Raw genomic sequence first — 13,802 nt, forward strand, 5'->3', positions numbered from 1 at the left:
CTGTTAGGTTGGTGCTTAATGTTGGTTGAATTTGCAGAGTCTAAATGCAACTAACCAGCTAGTGGTTAGTTGCTATTAGTTAAGAATTTAGCCCTCTAATTTATTTAGCCCATAATTTGCCAGTTAATAGTCAAGAGACCTATTAATATGATTTTAAGAAATAAACACTCCTCAATCACTCGAGGGTTTTCAAACTTGAGTTGAAATTAGTTTGCAGAACTAAAACCCTCAGACACAACTTCATAAACCCGAATCTCATTTACAGTTTTTCTCATTTATGTCATTAATAGAGAAAGGAAGCTACTGCTGCATGATTCACTGTGAAATGATGCACTTGATTATTATTATGCAATATTCCAGCTTGGCTCGTGAAACTGAATTCAGGTTTCTAAAAAAACATGTGAGTTATTACTGTTTGTTCATCAGGGGGATAGTTTTTTCCCACACAGGGCTTGATTGTTTTCCCTTTAATAAATCACAATTTATTAAAGGGTGTGCATGTTGCCCATGTACGTGTGTCGGTTCTCACCGAGTCACCGGGCACGCCGGCTTCCTCCCATAGTTCAAAAACATGATTCTTGGGTTAATTGGTCCTGCTACGTTGCCTTTATGTATGAATGTATGTGTGAGAGTGGTTACATTATTTGTCCTGTGTGTCTCCGTGTAAGGGATTTTCAGCAGAATTTCATCTTTTCTTACAAAATCCTGCTCCACAGTAGCTCGAAAATAAACGTGACCACAATTTTGTTGTCGAATAACGATTCCTAAAACTTTCCTAAAATTTATTTATTTATTTTTATATTTTGAAGAAATTTTTGCTATTATTTTGACATCTTTCTCCTTTTTAAATCAACTGATATGACCAATCTGAATCTAAAAATATTTCTGAACCATCTTTGTATTTGAATATCCAATAGTCTTGATTTCAAACCGTTCTAACACTTCTGACGCAGATGCGCTCGTGTGCCTAACACTGCTTTTCTGTGACTTTAATCTGCAACCTCTCCATCTTGTCATCCTTCCTCCTTCGTTGTTCCCGCAGGCAACTATTATGGGACGCCCAAGCCACCTGTGCAGCCTCCCAGTGGGAAAGTGATCAGCGGCAGTAGCGGTGGTGATGCCCCACTGTCAGACGGGCTCAGCGGTAGCCTGCCGGGCTCGCAGAACTCCACTCCCCGACGAGCCAAGTCCTACAATGACATGCGAAATGCTGGAATAGGGCTTGCAGATCAGCAACTGGAGGACGACGAGGACCTCCCTGACATGAACAGCAGCTTTACAGGTAACATGCAGACGAGCAGCAGCGCTGAAGTACGACGCTGGTTTGGACGGGTGAAGACCTTCATGTCAATGGAGGCAACAGGGAGTTTCTAGGTGTTGCTGCTTTTTTCATTCAAAGTCTGCATGGAGGCACACCGAGTCTCATAAGCCTCCACTTGGAAATTTCTTCATTTTATTTTGGATTTAAAACTACGGTAATAACTTTATCAAAGAACCTACAGCACAATTTTTCCTATGATGTTATAGTCATAGGAAAATAAAATAAACTGGGTGCGCTGATCAGACTTTCAGTCTGTGTGAGGGTTGCTAGACAACACAGCACATGCAAAATACAGTAATTTATTTTAATCTACCACGTAGTACTACAGGTTGTAGATTGCAAGGAACTGTAGCTCATGCTTGCTTTTGTAAGGCTTCTGTAACCGACACCTTCAACAAACAGACCTGCACGTAGTGATTGTACTGACCAACACAGCACAACACCCGGACTACGCCTCCTGTGGAGTTTGCAACATAAGCTTGGGTTTCAATCCTACTTTTCAGGCACTCGTTGCCTTTGGGACAAAGAGGAAGAAGAAGAACACAAGAGCTCACGGGTTGAGTGGGAGGGGACTGGAACAAGGTAGCCGGAAATAACAGAGAATAGGGGAGTGGCCTGGAAACGGGGTGGAGGAGGTCTGAGGAGGATTGGGCAGCAGGATAAGGGAGAGACTTCTGCTTTGTGAAGAGGGAAATTAGGAAAGTGGAGAAAAGGTCATTCTTTGGTATTTGAGTGGGTCGCTGGAATACCACAGCTAATTTCTTGGTGAGTTTCAGTCTTTGTGTCTTATTTTTTTTAATGTATTTATTTCTTGGCAGCACATGAGCATGTAGAAATGTTAAATAGTGCCATCTTGCTGCGAGTCCCAGATAGTGTGCAATTATGCAGCCTCTACAATTAAGAAAGCAATTATGTCATAAAAATTAAGGTTCAATACATAAAACCGTCATGTTGACAGCTGTGCTGCTGGTTAAAAACCTGATTTTGGGATTATGTGTAATACCCCCGGGATGCTAACTCAGACCTATTTTATTTATTTTTTGTTCTGTAAAGGTCAGACCAAAAGTTAGTTGTGAACCTTTTGTGATTGTGGGAGCTGTAATGGCTGCTGGTCAAGTGTGAGTGTGAAAATGAGATAACAGGAAGCTAAGTGCTAACAATTCAGAGTCCATGACTCGAGGTGTGAACTGCCCCCTCAGCTGCGTGAGTAAATCTCTTCAAAGCTTCAGGAAGGGCAGTCAGATTTATTGGACATGGGAGGTTTGTGACGTGTCGAGAGTCTACGCATTCACTTTTCAAGTGTGAAATCTGAAATAATCCACGGTTGAAAGTCAAACTAAAATTATTAGCTACTTGCACGGCAGAAATGATCAACCGTGATTAGTACGTTATTGAAATAATCTTCAACTAATTTAGTAATCGATTTATCATGAACTGGAATATACAGACTTAAAAAAGCCGTTTGGTGGAAAATACCACATATTCAGAGTAATAATTAAGACAAAACTGTACAGAAAATATTTACATTTCACATTTAAGATTAAACATCTTGGTCTGTAAATATGTTTTTACCAAAACTCCTGAAGTCCTCTTAAGATTCACTAAAGGAATCCTATGTTGTTGCACTTTAGGCAATAACATAATCTCTTATTTAAAAAAGAGATCAGATTTTTTGTTTATTTGCGACTTTTAACATATTTCTAATATTGTATGGAAAGGCTTAAGTGGCTAAATAAAAAAATCTGTCAAATGTGCCATTTTTGTATCCGAATAATCAACAGAAAAATCAATAGATTGTTTACTAAAATAATTGTCGCAGTCGTAGTTATTTTGTGCTGTCCATGAGTGAAATTGTGCCATGTAATGCAACTGGTGTCCTGGAGTTGTCCGTTCAATAACCAGCAGAATTTTACTTGTGGTCCTTTTTGGAAATTTTGCTTTTATATAAATATACCCACTCCATCTGACTAATATGACCTCTTGTATTTGCTCTTTGATCTAACAGCTGATTTAAGTTTAGAAAAGTAAATAAATCAGACAAAAATATTAGCATACAGTTATTTTTGCTCAAAAGGACAAATTTTTGTTGCGACTTGTTTTACGTTCCTTGAGGCTGGAGGTTGCCTCTGCCCTCTTCAGAAGTTCACGTAGTCGTGCCTGCAAAACCTCTCGTTAGCTGATCGCTTTTTGATTGGCCGTGTTTTCATGAGTTCAACGGTTGCTTTTGTTCCAGAAGGTGCTGCTGGTTTGACGAGTGTGAGAGCGAGCTGCATTTGTCTCCACAGGAGAATCCAGTGAATTGGACGAAATTCCTCACCCGGCGCGCCCCTACGTCCCTCGCCATAGCGACCCGTCCTACGCTGGGACAACCCCCTCACCATCGGCCACCACGGAGAGCACACAGCAGACAAACCTTCACCTGAGCCATCCTCCCCCGGAGGACCCGCTGGGACCTCTGCCTGACAACTGGGAGATGGCCTACACCGAGACCGGAGAGGTCTACTTTATAGAGTAAGAAACAAAGACCTCTGATTGAACATTTTTCCTTTATGTTTTGACATGTTAAAACCATAAACCTCAATATATTTTACTGAACATATGATGGACAAAGAAAAGTAAAGCAGTGTTTTAGTGGAAGAATGAATCAAAACATTCTTCCACTTTTTAAAAGGGTGAACGTATGGCATGCAATTTGTATTTATTCCTGCTAAGTCAATACATCTTACCTCTTTCTGCCCATTTTCTTTGCAAAATGGCCTAAGATCTCTCAGATCACAGTAAAAGCATCTGTGACCAAAAATGTTCTTGCCAAAGACTCTTATCTTGATTTACGTCTGGGATTTGACTGGGCCACTCTCACACTTTTTGATCCAGATATGTCATAGTAGCTCAGGCTATATCAAGTATATATCAAGTCAATATCAAGTATGAATACTTTTGGAAAGCACTGCGGAATGTAGACTTGCACTGCTTTACCAAACTGCATGTCTTGTGTGAATCTAAATCCTAATCAGTCGATGATGATTGATAACCATTTCACTTGACATCGGCGTGTCAATAAACTTTTTTTTTATGTTTTGTTCAGCCACAACACAAAGACGACCTCTTGGCTAGACCCTCGGTGCCTGGACAAACCTCAGAAACCCCTGGAAGAATGTGAAGACGATGGTATGTGATCTTTGGAAATATTCATAATTTTTCACCACGATTCCCCAGTTCATTTCTCATCATGGTTCATTTCTGTGTCTTAGATGTATAATCCAGATAGGCTGTTTCCACAGTAACCTTTAGGTGTCAGTGTTGGGCAACAGAAATGAATGGTTCTGCTCTCTTTGCTTTTTCTCCAGCTTTCTCAGGAAAACAAGCCTTGGTACTTTAGATAATCGGTGCTTCAGCAGTTCTCTGTTTAGCATGTTTTTATGAGAAATAAGATGTACAGTTTTCAGTCACATGAACAAGATACATTTTTAGTCCCGGTCTTTATGTCAATATTGCCTCAGACGGCACATAGATCCGGTCACATGGCCGAAACCCAGCATGCTGTATTTTGAAAACAATGATCATCACATGACATTGATGGACTGGCTTTGTTCACCTCTTGCCACCAAGTGGCCAGACGTTGCTACTGCATCCACCTAACACCAAATGTCTCTCTCCCCTCCCTCTCTCTCATTCTGTCTCTTTAACAATCCATCGTTCTGAGTAGAAGGGGTCCATACAGAAGAGCTGGATGATCTAGGTAAGAAGTAACTCCCGACCTCTTGTTTTATAAATTTGTATTTTATTACAGGGGTACTTTGAGTTAAATTTTTTGGGGGGTTTTGAAAATTTTGTTTTATTTTTTTTTCACGAATGCACTCCTTAGGTTTCCATACGTCAAAGTAATGTCATCTTGCTTGAGAGTTATTTTTGAAGCTTATATTTATTTAGATTTTGAATTCAGGTCAACTCTACAACAAAATATAAGAGTCAGACTAAGAGGTCTTTTAAAAAAAATAAATAAATAAAGTTATGATATTAAAATAATACAGTCATAGTAATATGAGAATAAAGTCTTATTATAACCTAAATGAAGTCTTAATATTTGGAGAATGAAGTAGTAATTTTATGAGACCTCCAACACAAAAAATAATAACGTTATTAATAATTTTCCAGACGTTATGGTAAAATTGCGTCTTTATTCTGCTAATACTTTGACAAAATTCTTGTCAGAAAACAAAAATTCCTGTATTCTGGTACAACTCACAGAACGAATGACTGAAGTTAAAGCCACTTTTGGGAAATATTTTCTGTCATTTATGAAGAAAAATGATTAAAATCGGAAATTGGATCTGGCATGGAAGAAAATCAGAGATTTCATTTATTGCCCAACCCTACTTGAGTCTCCTGGAGAGATTAAAAGATGTTTATCAGTAAAGTTGATCGTCCACATTTATTTTATCATGACCTCTGCAGTATGCCCACCGGCTTATTTGTGGTGACTTGGCTGTAGGCGGGAAGTGACTATGGCTGTAATCATCCAGAAATGAGACATCGTTCTTGCAGAGACTTGACATTTATGTGGCTCTGACGATTAAAAAGCAACCTTTAAAGGGATTGTTCATAATTCTCATTTTACTCTTTCAGCTTTTCCCACAGCATATCTTTTAGTCCTGTCCTCTGGATCCTTCACCTTCCACACCAATTAATTTGGTTGTTTTAGTTGTCACACCTTTTAAAAATGGCTTCTTAACATTTTTTATTTCCTGGTTAAATGAATGTTCCTAAATGAAATGGTTGATTTTCTAAATCTCTTATTTGTGTGATAAAAAAAAAAAAATTTGTGCCACATTTTTCATCAGAACTCCTTATGAAACAATGTAAAGGTGAATCGTTTTACTGATGTGAAATGAGAAATACGGTTTCCTTTGCATCTGACCTGAAACGTGAATCAGATTATCAACAGTTTTTAGATTGGCTTTAGGTCTATAAACCCAGAAACTGCAAAGCTGGTATGAATGCAATCAAAAACAGCTAAAAAGGAAAAAAAAAGTCCTTTTTGTTTTTTGTTTTTTTTAAATCATGGCATATACATGCATAATACACCCACAAGGACCGAGTTCTTCTCTGTGCCGCATTCCTCACTCAAGAGGCCTCAATCAACGTAGCGTATCAGGAGAATGAGATGCAAACAGTTGGAGATGTAATTCACCGAGCTCGGTTCCCCCTCGCTTCGGAAAGCAGGATGTGGGAAGAGGGACACAGGGTGAGAGGAAAAACACAGCCTAATGAGTGACACGTTTTTTTTCCTCTCTCTGCCTCTCTCTCATTTGTGTTTCCACACACGCAGATGTATCCTATCCCTGTCAGAAGCCTAGCAGCAACAGGCATCTTCTTCTCACACATCGCCACCACAAACACACACACGCACGCACACACACACACGCAGCCATACAGAGGTGCAGCGTCTGGAGTAAAACTAGTGCAGTGTGAAATCAAGTGGGTGATTAGAATTTAGCGCGAGGTGAGGCGGGACCGCAATCCATTTAACGTTCCAGTTCAAAACATTTGAATAAAATAATTCACAGCCACCACAGCTTCACCCTTGCAGCAGCAGCAGCAGCTCTCTCTGTCGGTAACCTAGCATTCCTTGAGCTTTCTGCATCAGCTGCATGTGGGGAACGGTGAATAATGAGCTAATGTTCATGCATGCTAAATTACCAACTCTAATTGCTGATTGTACAGAGAACTACGATACAAATGCTGCCCTGTGTGTCATTGGGAGACATTTTAAACATCAATGTATTATTTTTATAGTGTCGCAGTTGTAGCCTTTGAACTTTCTCACATTTTACAAACAGTTTTCAATATATTTTAAGATTGTATTTGAATAGCGCAACACATAAGAGAACGGAAACTTAAACGTTTTTCTCAAGATTCCATCCAGCCCCCTTTGCCCTTGATGACACTAAATAAAACCCTGTTAAACTGATGACTTATTGTGAACTTGAAGGAAGAATATTACTTTTTAAGCGTTTTCACAAATCAAAGTGTGAAAGGTGTGGCATGCGACCTGGACTAACTCTGAGAAAGTTGAAGGAGCTAAATGCAGGAGGAAACCTGTTAGATGCTGCCTAAGATTTGAGACTGTGTTGGAGACATGCCTTTCAGCAGAACAATGATCCTAAAACGTATAGAAAGCCCTACAATATAATAATTCAGATCAAACAACAGAATGGCTCAGTCAAAGTCAAACCTATTTCCAAATTAGAATCTACACTAAGATTTGAACATTGATGCTCATAGCAGCAATCAATGGGGCTGGACTTACGGTATTATGGAAGCCTGGGTAAATATTTCAGTCTCTATTCACAGCCTTATCTCGATCTTTCCACCCCACTCCAAAGAAAATTTACATCTGAGCCACTTCCATTTGTGGTGCTAATTTGGATACGTATTTGGTCGTTTTTAAAGATTTTTATTTTCTCAAATATTCATGTCATTGACGTTGAAACAAACGTCTCCACAGAAGTTACAGTCAATACTCCACAAAACCCGCTGCTGTTAGTTGAGCTTTCTTTTTACTGGCCTCTTCCGTTTTATGATCTTGTGACGATACTGTTGGCTCCCATTGCTAAATAAATGTTATAATCGATGCCGTTCGTCAACACTTCAGTAAACGGTGCGCTGCTGTGTGACCTCATTGTTCTTCTTAAGCTTGTGGGTCGCCTTAGGGTCACAAGCCATTCGCACAGAAGTCTGATTGTGGTCGCCTTTAATCAGTCTATGCAAAAGAAAAAGTATTACAGCAAAACATTTTCAGGAAACACATAGCCTGAGTGTGCAACTCTAGTTGAAACAAACTCCAAAAGATCTACAGCTGTAAAAGTGTTTGCAGCACATTGAAAGTTCAAGGAATATAAATTCGTTAGCGAGACGCTATAATTCTTCTGTTAATAGTCTCACTCCCGGCTGCAGTAGAGGGCCTCCAAATTGAACATCCAAACAGTGGTTCCGAGTTAGATGGTTGTTTGTAATTAATGCCCACTTGCAACCAGGAGCAAGTGTCACAAGTCAGAGTTATTGAACAGTCTGTTTTTGGAGCCAGTTAGAAGCCCCTGAAATTAGCTTTTGTGGGTGGATGGCTGACAATGAATGGGTGCAGCTGTGAGATAAATATTGTACTTATCACAAAGAGACTGAATTGCTGAAACATAATTCATGCCGGACAATGACACACCACAGAGGCAATCCCATTCATGTTTATACTGTATAATGCTGAATGTTCATGCTGCTGTTCTAAAGCCCAGTTGAAGTTTTTTCAGATGCTGTAGATTCTGTTTCCAACCTGGTGGAGATGGACCTTTTGGTCCCGCTTCCAGTTCGGTGTGTTTGAATTCAAGAGAACGCGACAAACTAGAAAGTGGTAAAGGTGAATTCAAGAGCGTGTTATAGTCACACTGTCCTACAGAGAAGAAGGAGACATCAAATAAAATGCATGGGATTTAGCTGAGAAGCCCCACAGTCGCAGTACTTTTCTGTTCAAACCAAGGACCGCTTTACGTGAATGCACTGATTGAATTAGAGGTATGTGCATTTATAAAATCCCTCATTTATTAAGCACCCAGTCACACGTAACTTCAAACACAAATCTTTTCAACTCAACCTTTTTTTTTTCTCCATTTTTGTACACCGGTTGCAAATCCTTGGTTATTCCATCCGCTCCCACTCCTTTTTTGTGCCTTCGCCTGCTTCCTGCTTTCTTGCTTTTTGTTTTATCCTTTCCTGCTTCCCCTCCTCTTTTGGCTCTGCCGCTCTTCGACCCGTCTTGCAGGGGTTTTTTTTTCCTCTCCTCATCTCCGTTCCGTCGCTAAGCCTTTCATACACCTCTGCCCATGGGGTCCAGCTGTGCTCTTATCAGATGTGAGGAAATGTCAGCAGTGGGAGGTGACGGAGGTGAGGAGCAGAAGGACGACCTGCGAAGCTGTCGAGTCGCTCTGATCCTGCCGAGCCACTGACGGATTTCAAAGTATAGTCGCGTCTCATTACACTTTGAAAAGTACATTTATTTCGGCAGTCCGTATGTAAAAAGTCAAATTTATTTGTATCGCACGTCTTAGCAACAACTCACTTCAAATCGCAAAATACGATACCATAACCGATACCATAACCGATTGCGAAACAAATAATAAAAGTAAAATTTTGTCAAATGCCATCATCAGAATGATCATGCAAATATATCAAATATAGGAATGAAATCTGTATTTTCAGCATGTAAAATATCAAAGAAAAAAGTTAAATACTTAAAAATAAAACAAAAAAATAATCAAACATAAAAAAATATATAAAACTTGCATATCCAGTGAGAAAAAGGAAAAAAAAGGCAAAGTTTAGTAAGTGCTACTCCTAATTGCTTCGTCCAAATATGTCCAACATCACACATATTTACACATCTAATTTTTACTCTGTCACAATTTCTACTTTTTCAAATATTATATCTGTACAATTAATTTATTTATTATGCAGTCTACACCATGCTTACTATCTACAATCTCCTACAAGGTAGCCACACATCTGCATTCATCTTTAGCGACCTTATCAATCAATCTTCCAATTATTATAAATCAAAGGCGACTCTAAGCTGGTTGGGTTTTTAACCTTGATTTAAAGTAAGTCAGTGTTTGAGCATTTCTTTCTGGAAGTTTATTCCAAAATCCAGCTTAAAGGTTTAGTTTATGACAGACGGCATTAATAAGCGACTCTCACCTGCAATATTGTTTCCATGATGTAAAATATTGAAATGTTTTAAAGATATTAGTATCAATGTAAATCAACCTCGATGGAGAGCACTACTGATGACAACAAAGGTTTCTGATCCAATTTCATGAGCTGTCACCATGAAATTGGATGGAAATGACCCAGAGGTTCCTGACGGGAGCGCTGGACGCTCTGGTTTTGAGACATGGGCTCATCAGAAAAATCAGGATTTATGGACATCCACAAGTAAATCAGTGCTTGTTTCATGATGATGTTGCCGGTTAAATCCAAGCCTTCCTGCAGCTTTATGTTGTTCTCATCTGTCTGGTCCTCTTTGTGTTTCGCCTTTACAGAACTTCCTCACGGATGGGAGAAAATCGACGATCCAGTCTACGGGGTCTACTATGTTGAGTAAGTCTCACAAAGTACGAATTTTACAGATCAGACACTTATGAAAATAAATCAATTGAAGGCCTCGTCTAGCAAGTGTTCCCTCTTTCAGTCCAACAAGCGAAACTCTTGACCTCACTGTGAATCTGAGCCTAGAGTTTTATTTTCAGTCAATGTCAAACAAATTTTGCCTTGGCTTTTTCGTGGCTGCTTGATTGTAGGACATTTTTGTTTGTGCCAAAACCATTTGGGAAAAAAGGAGCCGCCGGCTCTTTGCATTAATACAAATATGCTCAGTATGTATTTGATGTTGTTCAAAGCAGCATCTGGGGTTTGGGAATATGGCTTTTTTTTTTAATTTATTTATTTTTTTTGTCCTGCTTTGTCAATGCAATATATTTTCTCCTATACATTATTCACAATTGCTCTCATTTGCCTCACAATGCAGTGCTTTTGGCTGCTGGGCTCCTCCCAGGCATGCTAGATGATGTGAAAGAGGTTCTGTGAATTAAACCTTCAGAAAAGGCTTCAACTTGAACAGTTTTTTCTAGTAAATATATTTCCAGTGGAGCTATTGACATAAAACTCTCACCAGATGTCAGTAACAGCTCAAATAATATCATGTATACAAATATGTTCATTAATTAAGAGGAGCAAAGTGGAATTAGAAAATGAACAAACCTGATGAATGGATGCCTTTCTTTAGGAGATGACAGCTTGAATAAGATTCCTGCTGGGTAAAAACAGTCGCATTAATTGGCCAAGCTTAATTTCGATCCATTTTTTCACAGCATTTTCAAACGTGGAAACTTCTTCCACACTCTGTCTTCAATTGATGTCAAGTTGTGAAGTTGACTTAGTCATTCACTTAGCTTCCTGTTTTCGTTTTCTTGTTACGGTTTGTTTGGGCTCATTGTCTTTCTGAAGAAAAACGCTGTTCGTGTCAAGAATGTCCCTTTAAATTTCCCCATTCATTCTTTCTTTAATTTTGTGATGTCTGAAGGTACCATTTGCTGTAAAACAACCCCACACCAGATTCTCACTTAAAAAAGTTTACTATTTTCTGGGGTAAAAAAAAAATGTGCCCAGAGATATCTAAAGAGTCCATATTTGAATTTATCTGCACATTTTATTAGCCAGGGTTTTTCTATGACCGGTCCAAATGTTCTGCAATAGTTTTTTTTCTTCAAGTCTTGAGTATTGTGCGTTGAGTTTGCATAGAAGCCACTGACGTTAAAATGTACCTATCTGCAAATCCCGGCTCTTTATAAATCTCTTTGCGGATGCTTTTTTGGCTCTTGTCTTCTGATTATTCTTTTGACTTCCCTGTCAGAAGTCTTGCAAGCAGCACCCCGTCTGGGCTGGTTAATGGTGAAATAATGTTCTTTCCATTCCTGGAAAATGCATTATTTAGCAACATTTACAAGTTTAGAAACACTTAATTTGCAGTAATAGAGGGCAGGATTGCTTTCTGAACATCGACAGACTTCAGATAACTTAATAGTTTTCTCTGCCTTTTACATCTTGATGTGTTCAGCATTTACCTGCATATTAACTTTAGCTGTTGCTAGGTTTTCATGATGTCAAGAGAACATGTAATTGGAATACACTCGCAGAATATTAAGATGCAAACATCAATTGCAATCAAACCACATTTTCTTCAAAATGTCCCGCTACTGTTTTTTTAGCTTTCGCATCTTGGTTTATAAAGGTATTTATCAAGTCTGACCATTGAGAAGAGTTAGATTTTATTGAACGGGCAAAATATTTTATTGGCAAACAGAATTTGAATGTGTGGTACATAAGACAACATGCTGCCCAAACATTGTTCCTGAGCTGTGATGTTGAACGTGTTGATTTTATTATTTCAGTTCGCTACGTTGTGCAACGTTAGTTGTTGGCAACATCGGGTGGGAATTTTGTCCCTGCCAGGCAAGGAGAGTTTTGTTGGTGTAACTTTGTTATATACATTAAATAGAGGACTCTTACAGGTGCATGTCTGGTGCGGTTTGATTTATTAATCAGAATCTTATTACCTTGTCTTCCCCCCCCAATCCTTCCTTCTTTGGCCCTATTCTCTATCCTCCTGCTGTTCTCTGCACACCTGGCAAATTTTCCCGTTTGTTGTTGGTTTTTCCCCTCCCCCTTAAATTCATTCCTCCTCCATTACTCATTTCTCCCCGTCCCCTTGATCCACAGTCATATCAACAGGAAGACCCAGTACGAAAACCCGCTGCTGGAGGCTAAGAGGCGCAGGCAGCTGGAACAGCAGCCCGCCCAGCAGCCTCAGCCCCAAAGCCAGCAGCCACCTGAAGGTGAGCGCTACATCCGAGGTTCGTTCACAAGCCCCCGCCAAGGGGCGTCATTTTCTTTCTTTTATATTCATGTTTACGCCTGCGTTGCCTGTGTTTGAGTGTTCGTACCAGCTACTGCTATTTTACTATGTGATGCTGCCTGCTACTGCCGTATGATTTGCTAAGTGCTGTTCCATAAAGGCATAACCATTATTTGCGGCTGCGCGGCGCAGCCTTTTATTTACGTTCATTTTAGATTTCTTTGTTGTGTTTGTCTCTTTTGTTGCGTTAATTCAAAACGTTTCTCCAAGGGCGAGACACAAGTAAGTAAGTTTGACTTCTGCTTGAAATGATAAGCCTTGCATGAAATGTGAATGTAGCTCTTTTGGTGGAAGACTCTTATCAAATGAAGCTGCCGAACTCGACCATAGTGGATTCTGCAATCTGAGTTCACTTTTATGCACGCATAGGAAACCCCACTGAGGAATTGATTTTAAATGCAGGTCAGCCCACAAGGGAGTTCACTTATCACACCCCACTGTGCGCTCATCCAGCAGAAAACATTAGATTCACCTCAATTACCTGCTGACTTTTACTCTAGATCAGAAAGAACAACTTTTAAAAAAAACAACTCCCTTCATGCAGAGTTTTACTCATTTTGCACCCCTTTGAGGTATTGATTACATCTCTCCACCGAGAATACACATCAAGGTTTCAATCTGATCTTTCCAATGCTGAAATAACAAGGCAATAAATCACATATAGCTGCTAAAATGAATTCAACAGGAACATTGTAGGACCCGCTCAAACTGCTACTGGTCAATTTGGCGTCTTTCCAGTTGGAACTTCATTTCTCCCTACTTCCCTTTCAGACCTGTAAATAAACTGTTTCCTGTCCGTGTCGCATCGATTTTTCTTTTTTTTTTCTTTGTAGTTGAGTATTTTTTTTGTTTTGTTTTATAGAGGTAAATAGTCGTAAAAATGCTTAAATGTCCCATGTATTCAAAAGTACATTATTTTCTAAGCACTTTATGGAGCCAGTATACCTCCAAGCAACCTCA

At 39.4% G+C, this 13,802-nt stretch overlaps 1 protein-coding gene across 9 annotated transcripts in view; it reads left to right on the plus strand.

The window, feature by feature from the left end:
* The window catches only part of magi1b (membrane associated guanylate kinase, WW and PDZ domain containing 1b), a 132,188-nt gene that overhangs the window by 73,504 nt on the left and 44,882 nt on the right, over positions 1-13,802 (plus strand). For 7 of the 9 annotated variants that reach the window (XM_055024749.1, XM_055024763.1, XM_055024723.1 and 4 more), the window contains exons 4-9: positions 1,043-1,282; positions 3,607-3,832; positions 4,407-4,489; positions 5,028-5,060; positions 10,411-10,468; positions 12,647-12,780. In XM_055024749.1, coding sequence (XP_054880724.1) covers positions 1,043-1,282; positions 3,607-3,832; positions 4,407-4,489; positions 5,028-5,060; positions 10,411-10,468; positions 12,647-12,780 — 774 coding nt within the window. The remainder of the gene's footprint in view (positions 1-1,042; positions 1,283-3,606; positions 3,833-4,406; positions 4,490-5,027; positions 5,061-10,410; positions 10,469-12,646; positions 12,781-13,802) is intronic. The other 2 variants (XM_055024760.1, XM_055024731.1) reach the window with 1 other exon arrangement.

The sequence above is a fragment of the Poeciliopsis prolifica genome, unplaced genomic scaffold, assembly GCF_027474105.1.
Source record: "Poeciliopsis prolifica strain line A6 unplaced genomic scaffold, Auburn_PproV2 SCAFFOLD003, whole genome shotgun sequence".
Lineage (NCBI taxonomy): Eukaryota > Metazoa > Chordata > Actinopteri > Cyprinodontiformes > Poeciliidae > Poeciliopsis > Poeciliopsis prolifica.